This window comes from Calidris pugnax, unplaced genomic scaffold (assembly GCF_001431845.1).
Source record: "Calidris pugnax isolate Ruff unplaced genomic scaffold, ASM143184v1 scaffold51, whole genome shotgun sequence".
Lineage (NCBI taxonomy): Eukaryota > Metazoa > Chordata > Aves > Charadriiformes > Scolopacidae > Calidris > Calidris pugnax.
Window position 1 is genome coordinate 3908951 of NW_015090797.1, and position 25628 is coordinate 3934578.

A 25628-nucleotide genomic window follows, 5' to 3' on the forward strand; every position below is an offset into this window, starting at 1 on the left:
TTGAAATACATGTCATTATGGGGAAAAAAAAGACATAAAGATGTGAAAAGAATTCTAGGATTGGAAACTGTAATGTCCTGTGTCTGAAATTTTTCACTTAATTCTTCAGCTACCGAGCCTACACGCATCCGCCTACTATTCCACGCAGTTGCACTTTCAGGGATTAATTATGTTTTTTCAATGAGCATGTTCCAGACTTGCACTAGATTTTAGTTCTATGAAAAACAAATTGTGGGAAACTTTTTTAAATTCCTACATCCATAATAGAAAATGCAGAAAATAATTTCTTCGAAATTAAAACAGCAAACTTAGCAAAAATCAAAGTATTTTTGAAACTTTATGAAAAAGTGTTATAGTGAAGAAATTATACTCAAATGTGGTTTTCAGTCTTCGAAGGGCCTTTGTGTTTGTAGGAAGAATGATTAATAATTGTTTTAATTTCTAAAAAACAATTTTTAGACCATTACAATGGTTGTCATTGATGCTATTTAAAATAGAGCAAGAGTTAATTTGCTTTTAATTATTTTGCGTATGGCTTGGTTTTCAATGAAGAAACATAAAACTATCCTGTAAGATTTCTATTAACCTTCCACTTTTAGATCCTTTTGATTTTCACTCAGAGTATTATTACTGTCAGGGCACCCAACCTCTAGCTATGCATATTCTTCAGAAGGGAAGGTATATGACTTCCCTGTGAGCCAATAAAATCAGTGGGATGGTTATTTGGGTAATACTGCCTGCACTTCCCACAGGACAGCATGCGAGTCGATACGCTAAGACTACCCAGGAGCATGGAGTAAGACTCAAAAGTCTATCTTGTAACATGGGAGTCCCACATATCAGTGTAGCACACTGTTGGAAGCCACTGAGTCAACTAATTAAAGGCAATTTTATAGCCAGACTATTTGTTATCCTTACCCCCCCACACACATGAAATAGCCTAAAGGAAGCAACGGCTCTCTAGCTTTTAAAAAAATCCTCTTTTGTCATATATCTTCAAATGTAACTCTTGTGCGTACATGGATATGCTGTAACAAAGCTCTTCAGTAACACCAATATTGATTAACAGTATTTTTGGAAAGAAAGAGATGGAAACTGCTCTGAAGGTATTAGTGCAGCAAGACTGAAAAGAACGACTAGAAGATAACCTAAATAGATGAATAGTAAATGATAAAAGACACCCAGTGGATTTTACCTAATACCATGATGATAAACAGCCCTCTGGATCTAACTTTGTTTTTTCCTATTTCTTAATTCAGCTTTCAGCAGTATATTATCATATTTCTATAACAATCCCTTCTGAAATATGCCATTTTAAAGATTATTTCATTAGTAATACTCTCAATATCTGATGAAAAAACATATCATGACTAGCTGTTAGAACCGGTCATGGATTTTCTGATATATCATTCATTTTTCCATAAAAAGGAAAGTGCTCACAATAACATGCTGATTTGTTTTGAAATGAAAAACATTTAAGTTAAGGTAAAAACATTGTGATCAAACATTTGCAGACTAAACATTTTTTAATAATAATTGATTCCAAATTTATTTCAGTATCTATAAAATTTAAACAATTTTTTTAAAAAAGAGTATATTCCCCCTCTTTTAAACTTTCTGCATTTTGATAAAGAGACAATATTGTCATTCCTTTAAAGGAATTTCCAAATGCCCTTGTGTATATCTGAGGGATTCTAATTCCATTTTAAATGAAACATTGCTGAACTTGGTGCAATTTTAAGGTACAATGCTAAAGAAATATCATTTTATTAACAACTTCTTTTCCATTATCATGCACCAGTTAAATAAATTCATAGAAAATCTAGAAGGATTATTGGATAGTAGGGAGTTTTTAGCAGAAGACTAATGTTAATGAATAGAATTAGGAAGTTATGATATTGTTACTCTTTCAGGACAAAAAGAAAGTCAAAGTATCAGTATATTTGTTAATGCTTTGGATAACAGTATTTAATGTGTTTATCAAATTACAAGGCTGTATACATAGATGTCTGAAGTTAAGGATTTATACATCCACACCTAAGAAATATATGATCATGTGTCCAATAAAATATACTAATGAAGATGAATTTTCACATTTTAAGAGAGTTTTGGTCATTCAAAATCTCTTGCTCAATCTTTAAAAACCACAGTAATCGTTTTTACAGTTACTTTAATTGAAAGTGCAATAATCACATTAGCAGCAGAAAATAAGAGCAAGCAGACTTGCTTTGAGGTTAAGAAAACAAGGCACAACATAATCATTCTGAACGTGATCCAACACTCATTATGAATTGTTATGTCAAATAATTCTTATCTGTGTGTTTAATACAGCACATATCAGCACTGAACCACATGTCAATATGGTAGTTTGGGGACTCTGCTGTCTCTGTAGAACATAAGGTAATGAGATACTGTGAGTGTAGGTACAAATAGCACAGTGGTAAAATATGCCTATTACACGTGTAAATTTTGGCACATTTAGTAGCACATCAGTAAAACAAAGGCACATCCTTTATTTAACTGTGACATTTGTCACACTCATGTGTCATAGTCTTAAGACCTGGCAGCCCGTTCTCCTGAGAGAACACAGAATCTAGAAGGTCTGCAAAAACTGTGGCTCAGCTCCCCAGCCAAAACATATATGATGTGCATTCCTGCAAGAAACAGGCACACAGATTCTTCACCTTTTTATCCTGTTCAGTCCTGATTGTGAATAGAGCGCAAGAGTCTCCCTGCAAAGTATCTTCTTCTGTCTGGATCTGTGCTGACCCCAATTGTTTCTGATGCAGATTCTCCCATAATCAGGGCCACCTTGAACTCCATTTCCCTTCATGATCCCTTCATTACTCTTCAAGGGTCCCTAGTTTTCTCACCAAATTTCTTATCTGGTTTCCGACCAGTTTATCTCTTGATAAGAGATTTTTTAATCTCCTTTATGAGATTAACAGTTCCATCTAGCCTCCAGGGGAGAGGGACCTCTTGCTCAAATAAAGATGTTGCTGTCTATCCCCTTCCTGTCAAGCCATTCAAACCATTTTTTCTTAGGAAAAGTTTTTCCTTCCTCTTATTCTCACTTAACAGCTTTTACACAAAATCTATGAGTCACCACAAAAAGGACATTTTCTTAGACTTTTCCGTAGATCTCAAGCTGGGTTTTTCAGTCTCACTGGCCTTTCCATTTATTGTTGCATCATTTTCTTCTGAATAAGGTGTAATGGCTCATACATGTCCATCTTAGAAATGAGATAATGAGGATGACTCGTAATTCTAACCTCCAAACTGTAGTGCTAGCTGTGCACCTCTAACTTCTTGTGTTGACATAAACATCTGCATTTCTCCTTAAACAGAAAGAACTATGAATTAACTTTCAATTTCAGAATCAAGAGCTGATCTTCCTGCTTAAATCTGGTCCTGAATCAATCAACTAAAGCATCTAACAGCACTTCTCCCAAAATAAAAGGTACAATTTATGCTGAGTTGCTTGAGGTTTTGTTTTCACCTTAGCTATGAATACATGTGATGTTATCATATATATTCACAGGCTCTAAAAGAAACAACCCTTTTTAGTTTTTGTACTTCATAACACTTGGAACAAAGTATTCTCATTTTTTCAACTATCAAGACAGGCACTTCTTGTTCAGAATGTCTCACTAGAATTTATAGAAATCCTAGATCAGAACTTCCTGAACCACCTCCTGTACTCTGTACCCGAGAAGTTGGGACATTCCTTTTCTATTGTTCTCTCCCCATGGGGTTAATCCTGTAAGGAATAGTTTTTCAGCCACTCATTTCTCAGCTTAAAAATATGCTTAGTCTCTTCCTATTGCGTTATGTATCAGTTGGGGATTGAATAGTGTTATGGTTTGAGTAACCAACAACAATTTATTGTCGTATAGAAAATTATTCTATCACCTGTTGACCCCTCCCCACTCAGGAAGACAAATCAGGGAAAAAACAAGGAAAGCCAAGGGTTGAAATGTAAACAGATTTAGTAGAATAATACTACATAATTAGCATTAAAAATACTAAAGAAACAATATGGATCCCAATACCAATATAAAATATACAAAGATTATACCGGGCCCATTCTATCAGCAGGAAGTTTTGCACTCCCAGCTGTGGACAGCAAATGTTGGGCACTGCGAGCGCAATGGCTTCAGGAGGAAGGGGGCCCATTCTGTCAGCAGGAAGTTTTGCACTCCCAGCCATGGGCAACAAATGTTGGGCACTTCGAGCACTATGGCTTTGGAAGGAAGGGAGGGCCTCAGGGGTCCAGCACCAGGGCAACTAGCTCTCTGGACCCCTGACATCAAGGGAGACAGCTCATCAAACTTACTAATTTATACTGAATGCGATGTTCATAGTAGGAAATAAACCCGTCGGCCAGCCTGGGTCAAGTGTCGGGGTCTTGCTCCTCATCCCTGCACGTGGCTAACTCAAAAACACTAAGACCTTGAAACCCACATACCATAGCTGGCAAACTAGGACAAATGGTCTCACTCAGCTTCAGACATAGAGAAGCACTGTAAAAACTGGTCTAACATGGATGCTCGATCGCTGCTTCAGCAAACCAGCTTTCATCTCCTGGGTGACAAAACCTCAGAATCAATTTAAAACAACAAAGGAGTCAAATGTGGTATTTTGAAATGACCACTATCCCTGTAAAAAGTAAGAAAGTGGCAATCTCTATTTAAAAAACAAAACCTGTTGGTATTTCCCTTTCTTTCATATCCTGATCAGGACAGACTTTGCGAAAACAAACAAAACCATTAATTAATGCATTAGAAATAGGAAGTAAAAGTGAATACTGAAAAGAATGTTAATTGAGTAGTTTATCTATACTACTCTAAACTAAGTGAGAAATGTATGTGATGGGCATAAAAGTAAAGAACACAAGATAAAAAGTGAATATTTTAATTATTTTTAACCCAGCTATAATTGCAAACATCTTAATCTAGGAATGCTTCCCTGAAGGAGAAACATTTTAATGTCATCATTTTCATGTAAAAGCAAACAAAATTACATACTAAAATCAGGGTATTATCCATTTTCTTAGGAAAAAAAAAGTTTGAATAAGAAAATAATCCAGAAAAGAACTTGGATAATTGTACGAGCATCTGATTTCTCCGAAGATTTTGTGGTTATTACCCTTGTGTATTTCATACTTCTATTTCAGATACCTCTGATTTCTCAGTTACATCTACACAGACTCTGACTCCTGTATGCTTGGTATCAACCACGGCATCTAAAATCCAGATGAGAGTCCTGTTAAGGAGTAGCTAACTGTTCAGAAACAGCTTTATCCAAAAGACCAAAGTTTGACTGCTGCACTATCAAGAAGATTCCATGCATTGAGCACTATTGTTGTTCTTAAATGATTAAAAAGGAATGGAAACTTATTGATGACGATCTTAGTCAAAATTATTCTCAGAAATAGAGAAGGTAGCTACAGAAGAACAGCAATGCATTTAATTGGAAATACAGAAATAGTTGTATATGGACAAGAAGATACTACTCATTTCAAACATTTGATAAAACCAGTATCTTATTTAGACCTAAAAAGAGCCAGAAATAACCAAATAATTGTTTCATTTCTCACATAAAGAAACCCAACTATGACAATACTCACTTCTGAATCTTTCAGGTTTTTCTTTCTAATCTGTAGTAATTCTCCATATGTTTTTTCTTCCTTCTTTAACCTTTTCTCATATTCTGCTAGCTCATCTTGGAGACGATTACATAACACCTGAACATTTTGCCGCTTAAACTCCACATCATTTAAATTTTTCCTTTGAAAGAAAAAAAAAATTAATGAAGTAATCAAGATATTCTGCTATACTGTATTTTAGTCTTTACTTAAAGGTTTAATGTTTAATTTTATAATAGATAAAGTAGTGTCTTCTTGCAAATAATGATACCTTTTAAAAAAAAACCTGAAGAGCTATATGATGGAGCTTATAATGAATGTTTAGATCACTTAAAGGCACTCTGCCTATCAATCCATATCCAATGAGTCTATTGAGATACACAACTCTCACGATTTTAAAAAACAGCTTGCATTTTTAAAACAACATTCTAGAGAATAGACTGGTTCTCTCCCAGTTGTAAAGTATCTGCTCAAATAATGATATTCTGAGACACATAATGAGGCTGTGACCAGTGCCATATTGGGAACTATGACTTTACTATTTATTGGGATCAAAGTAGGAGCTTTATACCATTTATAGTATTTAATTTTTTGCCTCTGTCCATACCTAACATGGTTTCTTTCACCTGTACATAGGAAAGTGCTCAGTAAGCAATTTTCAGAGTTTTTCCCTTGGTACTAACAATCTGTTTTCTTAGGGCCTGTATTTCTGTTACTTCTAGACAGAAGCATAAGAAAAGAAGAAGAAAGAAAAAAAGTATTTCTAACTGATTTTCTGCAAGATAACCTAAAGTACAGCTTTGTAGGTAATGTAACAGTTGGTTGCATAATAACAATGTGCACACAAAAAAGGAAATTCAAGAGCCAATCTTAAGGCTACTCTTTCTAATTTTAAGGCTTTGTTGTATAAATCAATGTTATTTTAACACTAAAATAAAATATTTTTAAATTTTAAAACAGTCTGAGGAAGGGAAAAATCTGTCACCTAAAGATTATGCTGACCCTTCAGGAGCCATTTATGCTGCCAACTTAGGAACACTTGAGACCAACACTAAGCTGTTACCTTCTTATTGCTTAGCTGATACTTGCCTTGATGTATTTAGGAGTTTGGGAATTCAGTTCTAAATTCTGGAGATCACAAGATCCTCCTCACAGTCTCTTTCAAGAACAACATTCCTTTTTGCAGAAAATTAGAGCATCCAAAGCCTCCTCTGAATCAGCGTCTAAAAAAGCCTCTCTAAAGAGGGACTCAGGGATCCATCAGAACCTAGAGTTTCTTTTCACTGAAACACCCTTTCAGCCTTCCTAATCTCCAGTACATGCCCTTAACTTGCTTCCTGCCCTTATCTCCTTCTTTAATTCTTTCTTCACTAATGAGAAGCAATAAGCAATGAAAAAACACCAACAACCCCAAACTCTTGTCCTTTGCCCCTCAAGCACAGAGTGGCTGAATGCTCTGACAACCAGAAGGCATATGCATGCAGTCAGTTTTCAGCAAGTCACATGATAGAGAAATTCCTATGTGCTCTACCTTCTGTGTTCAGAGAATGGCAAAAAGGAATAATAGCCATTGGGATGCATAATTTGGAAGTCAAGGAGGGGGGAGGGTTGTACTTTATGTTTCTTTCTATTAGACAGGATCTCTAAAAGCAGGTTCTCAAGAGAAATACAGTTTTCATTGCTCTCTATTTTAGGTCTAGAAGTTGGGGAATTTACAAGAAAATTCCTCTTCGAAAGAGAGATGGACTTAGCTATATAGAAACAACTAATTGCTGGAAAGAACTTTCAGTGCCACTTTGTGTTTATATTATCCCTTTCTTGTCTGAGTCTGAATATGGCATGTCATTGACATGAAACTACTGACTACTGGCTAAAGAGCTATGGGAAACAAGATTTTCAGTCATGGAAAGACGCCTTCCGTTCTTGAATTTCAGTAAGTTCCACATTCATTGGGTCCCTCCGAATCATTCTGTTTGAATTCAGAGCTGGCAAAAAAAAATATTGGTCCCTCATACTCAGCTAAAACATTTATATAGAAAATTATTTTGTTTCCTCAGTCAAGAATTTCATGGAACAACTTCTCAAAGATCTTTCAACACTGACAGTACATAAGTGAATGAGATCACAGAAGGGGAGCTGTAGTCTAGTGATACAAGGATCACTTTTTCACTATTTAGTCATCCTGTACAATTCAACAATCCAGGCTGCCTTCTCTTTGACATTGCACAGCAGGTTCACCTTTATCCTTGAAGAATAAGCTTGCTGTGCAATCAACATATACAGCCCTCCAAGGCTTGTGTGGCCTAGAAGGCAGCCTGCATTGTCAGTTGGATGGAGCCCTTTGAGACTATTTTCAGGACTCATCAGTTACAGTAAGTGTAGGTCCACACTTCTTAAACCAGAGAAAACACTGACTGCATGGAATCCTCCATTAATTAAGGATGCAACTGACCATGAATATTATCAGATTTCCAAAAGTAATTCTGATACCCGAAATGCAATCTGGTAGGCAGGCTATTTATCATGAATAACTTCTACAAATGCATTAAAACTACAAGCAGTGATCAGTCAAAAATACTCCCAAATTATTGATGAAAAGTGCATTATATTTCCTACAAATAATATTGTAAAATAATAAAACTATCTTTAGTAATAGTAATAGAATTACTAAATTACATTAGTAAAAGTAATAAAACATCTTTTAAAATTATTATAATAGGTAGGTCTTACAGTAGGTCTTACCGCAAATCAACTAAAGATTTTTCTGTATTTTCCATCTCTATTTGCTTTATGCTCCATAACCCATTTAATTCTTTAATTTCATTTTTTAAATTTTCCATTGTGTGAGAGTTTTCAGCAATTTGACTGGAAACAAACGAATTTTTTTCCTGGAAATTAAAAAGAAACACCATAGCATGTAAATTACGCAAATCTGGATTTTCCAAATACTGTATTTAAATCATAATTATGGGCAACAATTCATGAAACTGTATACCCAAAAGAAAGGAAACTTCTTTCAGAGGGAGCAGTTGGAAGAACTGTGTTTCTATAAGAACATGGTTTTGCACATCCAGTTATAGTTCTCCAACTTGTTGCACAATTCTTCTGCTATATATCCACAAAATTTATTATGGCACCTATATTTTTGCATTTGCTTATGCTGTATATGGACGTTTGCATATTTGTAGACTACCATCTTCATAAAATACATATTATCTTTTCTTTTTGCTCTCATACATAGAAGTTTTGCAAATAAGCACTGGCCTGAACAACAAAAAAATTATTAATGATGTAACAATTTTTGCTTATGATCTAAGTCTGGGCCTATTTATTTCAGTCTCTGCAGAGTCAGCATCTTAATTGGCAGCTTTTATTGTTTTATTGTTAGAGCATTACAAAATGTAATATTGTTTTAGGCAGATACTGTTTTTTCCTGAAAGTCAAGATTTTAGGTATTTTTAGTTGCCATTCTATGGAAGACTATGTCTTACTCATTATCTCTGAAAACTGGCATTTTTCACTTAGTTGCCTAGAGAGTTGTTCTATTTAGGTATCAAGTTTTTCATAACACAGTTGTCCTGTACTCCAGACAGTGGAGGATTAATGCACAGAGAATGACTCTTGAACTCCTGCCTACCCCCTCAGCTACAAGTAAATAGCTCCAAGAGACGCTGATGTTAACCTTCTGAAAACCTTTAAATTAAAAATTAAAACTTTTCCCTACATAACTTTGCTACAAGTAATTGCTGTAATTTCACTAAACTTCCTATTCTACAGAAGAGAGATTAAATTGAAATGTCTTTTTCATGCCAAAAGTGACTGACAATCACAGGACCCCCAAAAAATGTAAAGATTCATGACAGAAGCACACTCTACTCTGATAAACAAAGCTGCAGCTTCCCCACAATGAACAGGGCGAACATAAAGCACTGTAGCAGTTCAATAGTAATAAACAGGTGGGAGTCTTCTATTTGGGTGATACTTCTAAAGTGGTCTTGCTGCATTAGACTTTGTAACCCACACTAATGGGCTGTAAGCAGCTTTGTAAATGGGTTAAATTAAGAGGGAGGAAAATACCTTTTGATTATCCTTATATATACCCATATAATTTAAGTGCACACATGTATAAATACCAAATTTCAAGACCTCACAATTCAGTAGGTAAAGAATGCATCACAGCATTTAAATAAAGATTAGTATTTTTAAAAATTCTTTTTTAAATACTGTCTCATTTTTCTGAAGCAGTAGGCTGGTGCATAGTGTAATGATCTTTTTCCTTTTGAAAGAAGTGCTTCTTAGAGGTACACTTAAAAGGTAGCTGTAAAAACTGAGGAATCAAAGCTTTTGTAACCACAAAGAACCACAAGAATTTGACCTTTTTAGGGCCTCTGAATTTTGTAAAAGTGTAATATGTATCTGCATAGGATTAGATGGAAATTTCAGGTTTCTTGCAGGAACATAGAATCATTAGAAAGAAAATGAAGATATGGTAATTAATGCAAATCCCTATGCAACTGAACCGCCCATAGAGAGTCTCAAACCTCTGAAGAAAAATCATATTAGTTTTAGGCTCAGTACCAGGAGAACTTGGAGAAATGTGAGAGCCCGTGATATGCAGGACGCCTGTATGATCTGTCCTGGCCTTAAACTTTACAAATACTGAAATCTGAGATGATTAATATATCAGAGCCAGATGCAAATATGTACACAAAGAAGCCATGACATGTTTTTTGCCAGTCAGGTTCATGTATGAGCTGTGTTAGAACAAAACTGCCAATTAAAAAGAATTTTGTCTCTCTGACTTCCTGCACTTTTTTCAGGACTTTTTAACCAAGGCAGATAAAACCTGTTGGCTTCCAAGCATATGGAATACTAGCCAGTGCAACCTGCTACTTATTATAAAAGACAGAGAATTTGCAATCCAGTTTTAGAACAAACAAACAAAAATGGTGAGATACTCTACATTCTGTGATCCAAATACTGATATCCTGTATCCTGCCTAAGCTGAATGAGTCCTTTGGCACCTGGTCATTCAGCTGTTCAACACATGAACAATATTCTTCATTCTTCTCAGTTGCTGAACAACACTACTGGTGTATTATGGGGTAGAATTCATATGCTTTTATCTAGGTATCTGGCTTTTAGACATTTAAATGTCAGCAGACATTTAAACTAAGTCGCCTCAAATTCAGTGGTGAGATGCAGAAGCCTCCAGGGTGTGATCCATCTTGTCCTAAAACAGGTAAACTATGAAGGACTGGGTGAACCGTTTGCTCAGTTGGAAGCTGGAAACTGTACTACTTCTGTACAAAGAATACTATGGAATCACAGCCATTTCTTTCATAACACCATTTAATCTACACACTGGGCAATCTTGAAACAAGCCAAAGTATTAATCATGGGAGAGCACTAAAATCTCTGAATATAACTTTAAATAACTTTTCTTTAAAAATAATATAACATGATTAACAGAATCATGTAGTGTGACCCTGCACAGCTAGAAATATGAGCTATTACCGAAAATAAGACAGATCCTTTTATAAAGCCCCCTTTTAGAAAATTTCAAATTATCAAGGAACTGTATTAGGCTCTAAGACCACAACTTTTAAGGTATCCAAGTCCTGTTATGTGTTCAGAGCTCTACCAATCTCTCTAAAAAAGACTTTGCATGTTGTTTTACTCAACGGATACAGAAAGCTCCTCTAATACTCTTCCAGAACAGCAACTCAAATATTGCCCAAATATCTAATGGATACATTTATTCACAGTTATTAGGAAAGGCAGCTTTAAAAATAATAGTAAAATAGTATAGGAAATAAAGACACTGAAAAAAAATTGTAGAATTACTTATTATCTTTATGCTGACTTTTCAGTCAATTTCCATATGTTTTGAGATCTATTGGTAAACCTGCAGTTTAGTAGAGCACAATCTTTAACAGCAAGGGATGTATATACTCTGTGTCTCCTGTCAAATTTAGAAATCTGTGTGAATGAATGAATTTTCCAGTGCTTAATTTAAGATTCTCTCATATATAGGAAGCATCAGAGATTTTCAATAGAAATTACCAGATTCATTAAATCTTTTCTTTTTTTCTTTTTTTTTTTTAAATCTGTATGACTCATCATTGACGCTGTAATACCTAACTTAAGCCTATACAAAATGTAAATGAAAGAACAATAAAAATGAACAGAATCTTAGAAAGAAAATGCTTGTTTCTTCTAATGCTTATAACCATGTTTATATAAAAAGTATATAATATGAAATTCAGTAATTCCCTTTGGTGGGTTATACAGTTTAGTAACTGATACAGCAGATATAAGCCATCATTTACAAGAAGATGCCATCTGCTGAGCAAACATGCAATCAGCAGGCACTTCCTATTATACTAGAATCTTTTTCATCCTTTATTGATTTTCTCCACTGCATTTCTAAAGCCCCTGGAGCAATTTGAGCCAGCGTAGCAAATGAAGAAAGCAAAGGACTTCTCAATGACCCCAATATCAATTTTGCTTTGTACTTTACGCTGTCTCAAGGCTATGGACCTCATAGGTTAGTTCAAGCAAGAGACAGAAAATAGTACATACACTGTATGTATGTATATAGTTCCAAGGCAACTGTGTAGAAATGACAGCCTAACCTTTGAGATTAAATATACTTCAAAAAAGCCATACAAGCATTAAATATTCACCTGTATATCATTTAATTGTTGCTGCATAATACTTCTTTTTTGTTCCAGTTGTTGTTCAGTTTGCTTCTGCTGTTTATCTAGATCTTGTACTCTCTGACGCAAATAGGAGAGCTTCTGGAGAGTTTATGCATAAACAGACATGTTAGTATTCAAAAGTTATTGTCCTACGTTCCACAGAGATCAGAAAATATATTACTCATTAAATCCTTTAGCAGTTACTATTCCTAAGCTTATTTTTGTTTTCCCTTCCACACCCATTTTTTCTTCATGTAGGTTTATATACTCTACATTTTGAATGAAAAACTGCATTTCATATAGTGTTTTATCATTTTACAGCAAAATATCACTGCTTACTCTGCTCTCCATGCTGCTTTACTTTCTTTCTGCCAAGGAAGTTACAAATAAAGTTCTGAAATCAAAATATGCATGGAATAGCCTCCATGGAATTTGTATAAACAGCAAAGTAAATGTTCATTACTTATTATCGCTAACTCATGAAAAATACATCTAAGGACAGCTAACAAGAGGTGGAAGAAGAAAGAAAATGAAATATATAAAATTTATATTTTTCATTCATTCACTGTACTATTAATTAGCACCCCAAGAAAAAAAAAAAGGATTCTTATCTATTGTATTAATTCAATTTGTCATTAGTTTGAGCACCAAATACTAAATGACAGAAATTATTATTAATACATGTAATAAGGAAAATTTTACATTACTGAATATTCTTATACAAACTGCATAATAGTCATATTATTCAAAGTTTTAAATTCCATTTAGACTATATAGCAAATAATAATAGGTATCGATGCTTCCATCCTGAAACAATAATTTAAGGCTTAAATCAATGAGAAAGTTCTTCCTTGAAATTACCAATATCTTTTGCATATCGTACATATACATATCTGCTTGTGCAAACTCTGTTTCCAAGCTTTTAAAACAGAAGCAAATCCACAGCTATAGAGCATGATGTATAACTCACACCACACCTCTCTGGGTTTCCAGGAAACTAATGATGTGATCTTTGTCACATTGTTTCTACTTAGTTTTAGTTGGGGAAGGGCTAACAACATTAGTCACTGACATTAATGCGTTGTTTTGAAAATACTATTAGCCATTAGAGGAATCTTTTTTTTTTCTTTTTAATTTTTCATTTTGACTTATTAAACCTGCATTAAAAAAAAACAACTATCACACAATACATTATCAGAACTCAAACTATTCAACATCCTCCCTCCATCTCTCATCCAAAAACAGTGAAGTGTTGCTACATGAAGACTATGTCAGGAACCCTTCAAATAGAGTAACACTAAAAACCTGGGGAAGACAATCCCTCATGACAAGCTATTTACTAGTAGTCAGATAACAGAACCATGAACCTACAGACTGATTCTGCAACAAAAAATTTCTTGCCGAGGCAACAGAATTTCTTCTATCTGGGCTTTGAGCAGAAATAAAAAATCCAGTATCTAAACTGAATAGGGTCAAAAAATATTGAGCCGATTGTGAGAAAGTTCCGTAACAAGTATATGGCTTATTGAAAACTCCTTGCCTTAACTCTGGACATAAATCATCAATAGCTAGTTTCTGTATCCTATTGATTTGGAAACAAAAATGAAGGAATTTTGCTTTTTCTCTTCTGGCAGCAAAGTCCAGTGAAAATGCCCTCCTCTTTCATACACTTAAGAAATAATTACTTTTTTCACAGAGATTACTGTATTTTCAATTCTGGTCTCTAAGACACAAAATTGGGAAGCTTCAAATACCTTCCCTAGACTGTAAGACTGCTTGTTACAGTGAACAGCACACACCCACCTATTCATACGTTGTGGGGCAGCTCACATTTGGAAGGACTTGTTTGCAAGGATTTGCCCATATTTCATGGTGGAATACAGAACAAAGGCTTTGAGTAGTATGCAAAGCTTGATTTAAGCATGATAGAAGGACAGACCTCAATTTTAGTATTGCTGATTTGTACAATTACCAACCTGAAAGCCAAACTCTGTGTCACTCATGACAGAAAACTGAAAACAACTGAAATTTTTCCCAGGTTTCCAGTTGTTTTCAGAGCCATTTCCCAAAATAAGAAAAGGAATAAGCACCTGCTCAAGGAAGAGACATCCAAAAAGGATAAAGCAAAGATATGGAAATGCTCTTAATTAAAAAAAAATAAAAAATAAAATTAAACTGTGAATAAATTATATTCCAAATACTTGTGAAAAAGAAAGACTGAATGGTTTTGTTTAAGGGCTTTTTCTTCAATATGATCTACAGACACCACATCTTGCACTAAATTATGGTTCAGATTTCAAATACTTCCACATCAGTTCAGAACAAAAAGGTCTGCTTCTAGAGATGTTCACTGATGTGGCAGGGGGACATGCAACTATCAGAATCATTTAAGGAAATGATTGTCTAACTAGCTAAGGTCTCGTGTTTTTAGGACTACTAGTCAACTTACCAATGTACTATCTGGTATTTTTCAAATGCATACATCTTTGTGATACCTTGTTTTCAAACAGTGATTTATTTAGATAATATTTTCCACTTTGCCCTAGGCTGTCTATAACAACTGTTGTAGCACTCGACATAACCAAAGGGTTCAAAGATCTAAAATACCAGCAGCTCTAAAATAGTTAAGTTTAATAATGAAAGATGTGTTTCTCAGTCATACAAGTTTAACCAGGATTCCGGTTACTCTTTTGAGCAGGTCTGGACAAAAGGTTACTTCCCTGAAAATTTCCCCAAAGCTTTAAGCTGAGGGAAGGTTAACACCACTAGTATACCCTGCAAAATACAGAGAATACTAGGTTATCACTGGACAATTGGAGGAAAATGGCTCTCTGGCCATACTTTCAAGATGATAGAGAGACCAACCAAAACACATCACACACTATGACAGTAGGAATGCTCTACTAGAAGCAAAATAAATACTTGGAAGAGTGTACGTAATTAGGTCAATTCAAGTAGGTTGAGGAACTGGTTTTAATACAAAAATCTTATGTTTCTTTTTCTTATTATACAAACCAGACCTTTCATGAGAGGAAGGACAAACATTTTACCAGCATCATCCATAAAGCAGGGAGGCCAAGAAGGTCCCCAGCATGCCATGGCTGGGGGCTTATACACTAGTTGCTCTCATCAGCTTGTAAGCGACCAAAGTAGTACAAAGGAAACAAGCAAGTATTAAACAGTCTTCCATTTTATAAGAAAATAGATCACAGAAGTTAAGAGAGACAGATTTTCCTAATTACAGAGAGCAAAAAAGGACAAAAATAAGGCTGAAATTATGTTTTGTTACATTGTATCACAGCACAACTGCACAGCAAAATCCAACCCTTCTGTTTCCTCTTATTTTTTTATAATAATGATGAAAAATAGGCTAGTGAGTGGTCCAGAGCCTACTACTTTTACCTCATGTTTTTCTTTAAAGACATCTTTATTTCTTGTGAATTTTGTTTCTAGATCAGGTACTTGTCTCTCAATCTCTTCTATCCGCTTTGTATCTTCCTTTCTTTTATTTAGTTTCTCTTTTAGCTTTTCCTGTAGCTCATCATGTATTGCTTTAATCCTGGCCTGTTTATTAAAATATATATAGAATTAGCTTCCAGTATTTCAAAAGCAGAAGCAGAACATGAAAAATCCAAATCTGAAAGAACACTTATACTCTTAAGTAAACACCATGAATAGACCAAAAGTTAACAAATACATCAGAAGGTGATTAATGATGTCTTTAAAATGAAGGAAAAGTTGACCATTAAGTCTGCATACTGTCAGAAACCTTTGAACAGGAAAAGCTGAATAGTCAGAGGAACTGGCAAGCAAAAATACAGCAGAGAAATCAGCAAAAAATGTTAGGAGATGTAAAAATGACATTGAACCAGACAATGAATTTACAGTACTATTTAAGCAAATGGTAGAAAATAATTCCATAAAAGAGGACTTAAAATTCTAACTATTAATGCAAAGAGTGAAAATCTTTTCTGGTGGGAAACATAATCACAATAGGTATGTTCCTAGATTTTTTTTAAAAAGGGAGTAAAAAAAAAAGAAGGAAAACACTGCAGAATGGAAAAGAACAGCATATTTGCAAAATAAATGAACACCCTTCAATGTTGGGAAATGCGAGTTCCAGCATACATCCACACCAAGCTTCTCCCCTCTGCCCAAAGAAAGAAAAAAAAAACAAAGGCAGAGAAATACCATGTACCAGCATCTGTGTTCTTCAGAATGAGCAGGACTTACACACACTTACAATTTCTAATATGCAAAATTCACCACCAATTGAACTCAAATACTTACTTATCTGTGCAGCAAAGAGTGAATACACAACATCTGATATTGATCTATACATATACACACAGACACACATAAGTCTATATACATTTAAAGTGGAATGCAGCTGGCAACATTTTGAATTCCTTTCAGCTGTAGAAGCAGAGTGAAATAAAACAAGAAGATTGTGGGAAAGAGGGCAAGAAATGACCATACATGTGACTCAGTCTTTTCAAAGTATTATACTAGGTGGCAAATAACCCCTTTTTCTAGTTTTAAATCAAAGTCTATAAAACAGAGTTATCCTTACCAGGAGTATTTCAAGTAGGAAATGCAGAGTAATTTCTGAATTCCTACAGAATGGTACAAAACTAGGTAAAGTTATGGATAATATTCCAAGTGACAACATGGTTGGTAGGTGAAATGGACAAGCTTCCCAGAAAACAACATACATTTTTGGATCTCTGTTGCTTTATACTCAGGAGGCATGAGGAGATTCCCTGATCTCAGAACAGGCTCTCATCTAAACTGCTATGTACTTTGACAGTCACTAGCTAATGATAGCTTTTGCACTTTCCTTTGGCATCATCAGTAAGTTTTGTCCTATTTGTAAGAAAAAAGCTTTTGACAGCAAGGATATAAAGGTTGTCTAGCCCAGAGAAAGGAGGCTTTGGAGGAAAAATAGGAAAAATATGTTTAGTTGAAACCTCACAAGTAGTAAAAGATGCATTTCAAGAATCCCTTTTCCTGAAAAAACATGAACTACAATGAAAAAAGCAGTTCTGAGCACAGCGTTTAATTCCTGTTAGGAAAGCATTCTTTTGTTTCTATCTGTAAAAAGAAAGAAGTGGGCTACAGCTACCACTGAGGATCTTTACAAAGAATCTAAAGAAAGAATGGAGATTTTTAGTTTCAATGAATAATCAGAAAGGATCAGTAGCGAATACCCAAAAGGGAGGAAGATGTTTGGAAGCACCAAATCAAACCTGCCAGGCTGTGACAGTCAGGCCCAGAAAAGTTCCCTTCAGCCTTCTCTGAAGAAAAGCCTGATAATCACAGGGTAGTTGTGCATCAACCACAAATGCGTGCAATGGGGGCCTTGTGCACCACCTGGCCTAGAAGAGGAACATTCAACACTTTCTGCTAATGTCTGGGGCAAACAGGAACTGCAAGATCTGTCTTAGGGCTTGTCTTTCCAGAAATGGGAGATGTAGGTACTAGATTCTGCCCTTGAGCTCCTTCACAGTTCAAAGACGCAGAAGAGAAGAGAAGCTTTGTAACAAAAGTGAAACGGAGATTGTTCAGAAGCAAATAAAAATGGTTCAGACTTTTCCCAAAAAAAAAAAGGGGGGGGGAGGGGACCAAAAATCTCAGAAGGACTTCTGGTCATCATAGTAAAAACCACATTCAATTCTAAAGAAATATAGCCTTTGGCAGCTTTCAGAGTAAATCTCTCCTATCTGAGAGCACTGCAAAAGGAGCCACAGGGGGTTTGCAACTCAAGGCCTTGCAGTAAAAGACTGCAATGCCTCCCTCCAGTTTCGGCTATGTTCTTTTGATCCCTCATGTGTCAGTATAATGTATGGTAAGGGTCTGATAGCAGTTTCTACAGAAACTGAAGAAAAACACACAAATTCAAATTATAACGTCACTGCATACAGAGATTATTACTACAGGTTTTTTATCTTTCAAAGCAAACAGGAAATTATCGTGAATAACTGGGAAACAAATACAGTGCTTCATGTTTTCATGAGTACTTAAAATTTCCTGGCTTTTAAACTGCAGGCATCATTATTCAGCAAAACTTTCCTATATTACTTATTACTTAGCAAAAGCCTTCTATGTGAGTCAGTCAAAAGGTACTCAGTTCATGGCAGGAAGTAAAAAGAAAACAGAAGAAGAATTTAGACTTGAAGTAAAATGGATGTCATGTTTACCTGAGTCACTTTACAAACATTCTTTTGATCTTGAATTTCTTTTTTAAGATTCCACTCTGAATCCTTAGGAGAAAAAAAAGCACATATACAACAAGTTAATGGAAAATGGCAATGAAAAGTTAACACTAACATCACAGTAAGGATGAGCATAGCTTTCAAATTTTTTCTCAAGTACTATAAAACTATATTAAAAAAGGAAATTTCAACAGTCAGGCACAAGTGTTAAATAAAAACCATACTATAAGAAAAGTAACAATATTTTCTAGATTTAATGTCAATTATTTTTGGTAGCTTAAATTAATTAAATACACAAAGACACTGAGCTGGCTTACCTAAATGGATATTGAGCATCAAATGTTCAAAAATTCAAAAATCTCAGTCACTTCTAGGATAACTGTTATATAGCACATTATTATAGTTTGCACTTTGAATACCTCTAATGTAATATATGTCAAATTAGTAGACCATTGTAACTATACCTGATTAAAATCTGTGTCAAACCATAATTAGGAGTTTCTGTTTCCTCTTTAGTGAATTTAGGGAGTTGGAAAACTGATTATTAAAGCAAAACTAGGTTCAACATGGCCAACAGCAAAGTAAGAAATACTCAATCAATTCTATTATTAAAATGTACTCATTCAAGATGTCTTATTCACATCCATGTCTGCACCTTGGAAGTGCGTATGTCATCAGCACTTGGAGAAGGAGGTTCCTGCATAAGGAGGTCATAAACATCTCCCAGATGACATATAAATAAGAAACTACAAAAACAGGTGACAAACATCCCTGTGTAAGAACCCAACTCAAAACAACTATACCCTCTACCCCAAAAACTTGCCTGCCTTGCTAGGCCCAGCACTGCTTGTGGGGCAGAGGCAAGGAGGGCTTGTACAGCAACTGTGTTGGACAAGGATTACAAGGCCGGCAAGCTTCTGGGGTAGAGGGTACAGTTGTTTTGAGAACCAAGGACATACATTCTTTGTTATCAGTACACTGGCAACAGAAGTCTTGTGGCAAGCGAGCTTTGAGACATTTTGTCTTTCTGTCGGGTTCTTACATCCCATATATTCTCAAACCCCAAATCCAAAAGATTTTTAGGAACTTCAAGGAAATAGAAGTGACGGAGACCAGCGTTCATGTGGAAAACACATCCTCTAATCAATGAGTAAAGGCCTTCTTTTTCCAGATGAAAGCTTATACATTTGCTCCCAGGATAATTCCAAGCAACAACTCCTGCCCATGGCTTGCCCTCCCTCTCACACCTCCTTGTGCACATATGCATATAGCGTATCCAAATCCAAATCCTGAGTCTATTAGATGAACATTTGGACTATGCTCCAAATGCAGTAACATTTTGAATGACTAATGATAACCCTTGGTGATTGCATGAATATATTTTTCACTCTATTCAATAGCCCAAGGATACAGTTTAACTGGTGGTTACAGACATACACTTTTTTCAGACTCACCAGGGGGTAATTGCTCTCACAGAATATCAGCGGAGACCAGGCAGTCAGCTACAAACTGCACCTTCATTTATATGATTATATTCAAATTCACAATATTCAACTGTTGCTTAGGTAGACAGCTATCTTAGCTTCTGGGCCTCCATTCACACTTTTACCTTGCAAATAGCACTTGTAAGTTGTCACCTTCCCTGTGTATGTCTACATGTGTGCTTTAATTGATTATAAACACAATGCTTTTGCTAATTTATGGTAGTTAAGACTAAATATAGCCATGTTAACTTAAAGCTGTTGACAGAATGGTCATTGGGTGAAGCAACTTGAGAGGTGCTGGAAGGCAATCTTATCGCTGAAGGCTGGACCACTAGAAATGCCTTCATGTAGAAGTTAAGTTGTGCCACCAAGTAAACCAGAATACCTGCAGAATTAAATTCCATCTACAACAATAAATATATAGCTTTGAAATACATTTCTGACTGACTACATGCCCAGGATTTTAACAATATGACTTGGGAAGAGAGTGTAAGGAAAACAAAACCAAAAAAATAATTTACAAAGATTTTTAATAAAAATTGGAGGAGTTTATTTAAAAGGTTATGAGGAACAGCTAAAAGAGTAAAATAATTGCAAGCCAGATGGAGATTACTTGCATATATCATATTGGAGGCTCAAAGTACATGCAAGCCACATTTTGACAGACATTTTGGAAATATCAAAAAGAAAATCAACACCACTAAACAAAAGGGAAGTTATTATCAGGAAGACAAAAAGTTGAAATTATGTTTAAAAAAAGGAAAACAGAAAAGATCCTGAACTTTGCTTATTTAAATCTAACAATAGCATCAGACACGCTAAATAAGAGTTTTTGGAAAAACCCGTAAGGGACATAAAACAAGTCCTTTTCCAAACACATCTGACAGGAAGCCTACTAGATACATTGTAAGGCCAACAGATGATCAGAAGCACTTAAAGACAGGCTTACCTTGAAGCATGCAGAAAACAGAGTATGACTGGGGGAAAAAAATCCCAAATTCCAAACAAATAAAACCTTCCAAGCCTTAAGAAGCAAATTCAGACTATATTATTCTTAAAAAAAAGAATTAGCTGACACAAGGAAAATTTGATGCATAGGAGATGAATCAGTGTGACTGGGGAGCAGTCCCTCAAAATTCATCAGTTTTCTGAAGGATTTAATAAGTATTTTGAGAAGAGACTTCTGGGTGATACAGTCTAATTGGACTCCCAAATGGTATGCCATAACATATTATATCAATGACTTCTTAATTAATTTCGCATGAGTTAAAGATAAAAGTCCTCACATTAATATATAATGCATTTAAAGGCAGATGACCTACAATAGAAATAAATTACCAGTTTTTGCAGTGGCAGTTACAGTGGGGTCTTGTAAGTATCCATGCTGGATCCTGTGGTTTCCAATTTATTCAGAAACAATATAGAAAACAGGGGATTTTGTGGGATGACTTAGTAAAACCAGCTGGATTTTTTATTTACAGAGGACAAAATTCAATGAAGGTTAATGTATGTTTGTACATTAGGACAAAGTCTTCACTTTATACAGTGCGGGACTCTGAGCTGGCTAGAAATCAAACAGGAACATGACCGTGAAGAATGTAATGCTCCACTGCATTTAAAACAATAAATTTAATGTTAACGACTAGTACAAAAAGAATAGAGAATGAAACAGAAGTCATATTTATACCAGTATATGTGCCTATAATGTGTCTATGTATTGAATACTCTATGCTCTTTCCCCACAGTAATAGAAGTGGAAAACAGAACTGAATGACAGTTTCCACTCATTAAACAAGTTAATGGATTAGGAAACTTCAGCTTGAAAAAGAGGAAGAATATGAAAGAAGCCTATAAAGTCATGTATCACATGTAGGAACGACTGACCAATACATCTTTCAAAATAAGGACTATGAAGATAGTGTATAATAAGCAGAAAATAAAGAAATAAAGTAATTTTTGACACAAAACACAAGAAAGCTGTTGAAGTCCGTATCGCATTATACTGTGGATGACAAAAATCAAAAACATGACTGTAAAATTCATGGAAGAAAAAGTCATCAATTCTAAATCAATTTTTAATAGTTAAAAGGAAAATATAAATTAAGACACCAAAAATGCAGGAGATGCAGGACAGCAAGTAAGCAGGGGCTTTGCCTGAATTCCTTCTAAAATTGTAATTTATTAGGCTAATATTGAACATCCCTTAAATACTTAAACCATAAGAATCATATCAGATTTCCCTGATTGTACTGTTGAACACCCATTTGTGTAAATATTTCAGCAAACAACACTGAGAATGTGGAGAAAATGGTGCTTGGCAAATTTATCCACAAACAAGAAAGAAAAGTCATACAAATTTAGTATTAAAACGTAAGACTACAAGCCAACATAATATAACAAAGAAGACAATTTATAGAACAAAACTACATGGTGCAAATTCAGATATTGCCCCGAATATAAATTTTATCCAAGAGAAGAAAACCTGGCACTATGAAAGGCCTTAACAAACACAAAACTGACGCACTCCTGTCATTGTGAAAACGGCTCTAAAGCTCTCTAGCTCATGTTTTATTTTTTTTTCCCTTGGCTCTATGAGCTTTTTAACTGGCTCTGTTTTAAATTACATCCAACAATTCCTCTTTTCTTTTCAGAAGCAGGGTCTGGTACTTGGACATACCTTTACCTTTGGCAAGCAGGTAGGTGAAAAGGAAGGCAAGGAAGCAAGTGGAGCCACCAATGTATATTACAACCAGGAAAATACTATTAATGTTCTCAATTTTACTGACTGCAAGTTAGGAAATCCAAAAATTATTACAGAAAATAAAATTGTGAAAGTCTTTCCTTCCAGAAATATACTTTACATACAAAAGAAGATCTCTAGTGAAGAGTATGCAAAACACCATTTTTATCTCCCTGGTATTTCATCTCCTTTTAAAATTCCCCGTATTACTTTATTACCATATTCCTGAATGCTGAATCCTCCACCCTGCAATAACCCTGCTCCGAAAAGCTGTATCTATATGTACAATATTATTCATTAAGAACTACGTAAAGTGGAAAAACAAAAGCCTTGCAAGTCTTCATAGCCATGGCAAGGCTCCTATATAAGGATAAATTAAAATCTTAATCCTAGATAACTAACGGCATCCAAATGATAATTAAATAATTATTCTAATGTCGTATTTCATTTGCAATGGTTACATTTAGTATCAAATAAAACCATACTGATTTATGAATTCTTTTAATCATTTAGTTACATAAAGAATGAGATTATTCTTTGTTAGTAGTTATTTTAAATCACCTGGGAATAATAAAATCTTTGTATTGTTGAGAATATTTAATGTCTCAACTGTACTTTTAAGCCTGTCATTACCTGTGACCAGTTAGTAACCAATTTATTTTCTGTTCAAGAGACTACTGTTATTTGCTAATTTTCAAGTGTTTTAAAATACACACTTAAAATAATACGTTTTAAATTATTCTTTTTTTAATATTAGGTTGCTTGCTCAGTAACTCTTTGATTAAAAGATCATTGTTTTATTCTTCTGCTCTAAAAACTGAATTATACCTTGTAAGAAATTTCTTCTGCCATTTTGGTTTTCTTTAAGTCGTCATACTTCGTTTTCATTTCGTTGTAGGACAATTCAGCATTAGAGATATCTTCCTTTTGCCTTTCTATTTGTTCTTCAAGCTTAGAGATGTTTTCGCAGATAGTTTCGACTTCTGACTCATACTCCTTCTTTTTTCTTGAACTGTTGAAATAAAACAGCCAATCTTCTATTTCATTTTGTAAAGTATATTAATTCAAATAAAAGTAAATCCCAGTATTGAATAAGTAAAGCTAAAACATTTTAAAATCAAAAGCAGTATCTTATCATCCTGCTATTTGATGCTGAATACACCAGGCTCTTCCTCAAAACTTTAAAGTCTTTCTCTTCACTAGTATAAACCCTGATAGTTTATTGATATAAAAAAATTATATGTATCCACTTTATGTTTTCCTATATATCTGTACTGTTAACCTGTATCATAGAATCACAGAATGGCTGAGATTGGAAAGAACTTCTGGAGATCATTTGGTCCAACTATCCTGCTCAAGCAAGGCCACCTAGAGACATTCGCCCAGGACCATGTCCAGATGGCTTTTGAATTATCTCCAAGGGTAGAGAATCCACAACCTGCATCTGCAACCTGTGCCCATGCTCAGCCACCCTCACAGTGAAAAACTGTTTCCTGATGTTCGGAGGGACTCTCCTGTGTTTTGGTTTTTGCCCACAGCCTCTGGTTCTGTCAATAGGCACCATTGAAAAGAACCCGTCTCCATCCTCTTTGCACCTTCCCTTCATGTATTTATAAACATTGCTGAGATTCTCTCCTGAGCCTTCTCTTCTCCAGGCTGAACAATCTCAGTTCTCCCAGCATTTCCTCAAAGGACAGATGCTGTAGTCCCTTCATCATCTTCATGGTCTTTTTTTTGACTCTCTCCAGTATCTCCACACCGCTCTTCTACTGGTGAGTCCAGAACTGGCCACAGCACTCCAGGTGTGTCTTCATCAATGGTGAGTAGAGAGGGAGGATCACCTTCCTGAACCTGCTGGCAACACTCGTCCTAATGCATCCCAGGATGCCATTAGCACCCTTTGCAGAAAAGGCACATTGCTGGCTCATGTTTAACTTGTGTCCACAAGGACCTCCAGGGTCTTTTCTGCCAAGCTGTTTTCCAGTTTTGTGGCCCCCAGCATGTACTGGTGCCATCAACCTCATCATATCAGCCTCATAACCTTGATATCAACCTCATCAAGCATGATGGCCCTTTGGTGAATCCATGCTGATTACTCCTGATTAATTTCTTGTCCCTGTGAAATATGCCTGGATAAGGTCTTCCAGGATTAGCTGCTCTATCACCTTCCTAGAGACTGAGGTGACACTGACTAGCTTGTAGTTCCCTGCATCCTCCTTCTTGTCTTTCTTGAGCACAGGAGTGACATTTGCTTTCCTCCAGTCCTCAGATACTTCTCCCAGTCACTCAAAAATTGTTGAGAGTGGCCTCACAACGAAAACAGCAAGCACCCTCAGTAGTCATGGGTGCATTCCATCAGGACCCATGGGTTTATATAAGTCCAGTTTGCTTAAGTATTCCTTGACCTGATCCTCTTCCACCAAGGGTACATCTCCTTTACTCCAGTCTTTCCCCCTGGTCTCTGGGACCTTGGATTCCTGAAGGCTGGCTCTTGCTAGTAAAGACTGAAGCAAAGAAGGCATTCAGTACTTCAGCCTTTTCCATATCCTGTGTCATCAGGTTCCCTGCCACATTCAGAAATAGGCCCACATATTACATAGTCTTCCTTTTGTGATCTGTACACTTACAGAAGCCCTTCTTGGTGCCTTTGATATCTCTTGCCAGATTCAATTCCCTTTGGGCTTTGGCTTTCTTCACTGCATCTCTGCATGCTCAGACAATGTCTCTGTATTCCTCCCAGGTTACTTGTTCCTGTTTCCACCTTTCTGTATGCTTCCTTTTCCTGTCAGAGTTTTTCCAGGAGCTCTTTGGTCATCCATGCAAGCCTCCTGGCATTTC

General features: G+C 35.5%; 1 protein-coding gene across 1 annotated transcript in view; it reads right to left on the reverse strand.

Moving 5' to 3' along the window:
- CCDC178 (coiled-coil domain containing 178) overlaps nucleotides 1-25628 on the reverse strand; it is a 161368-nt gene that overhangs the window by 107453 nt on the left and 28287 nt on the right. Inside the window, exons 12-17 of the mRNA XM_014936908.1 lie at nucleotides 23619-23802; nucleotides 18552-18614; nucleotides 15754-15915; nucleotides 12337-12450; nucleotides 8390-8535; nucleotides 5630-5789 (exon numbers count right to left, since the gene is read on the reverse strand). Coding sequence (XP_014792394.1) covers nucleotides 5630-5789; nucleotides 8390-8535; nucleotides 12337-12450; nucleotides 15754-15915; nucleotides 18552-18614; nucleotides 23619-23802 — 829 coding nt within the window. The remainder of the gene's footprint in view (nucleotides 1-5629; nucleotides 5790-8389; nucleotides 8536-12336; nucleotides 12451-15753; nucleotides 15916-18551; nucleotides 18615-23618; nucleotides 23803-25628) is intronic.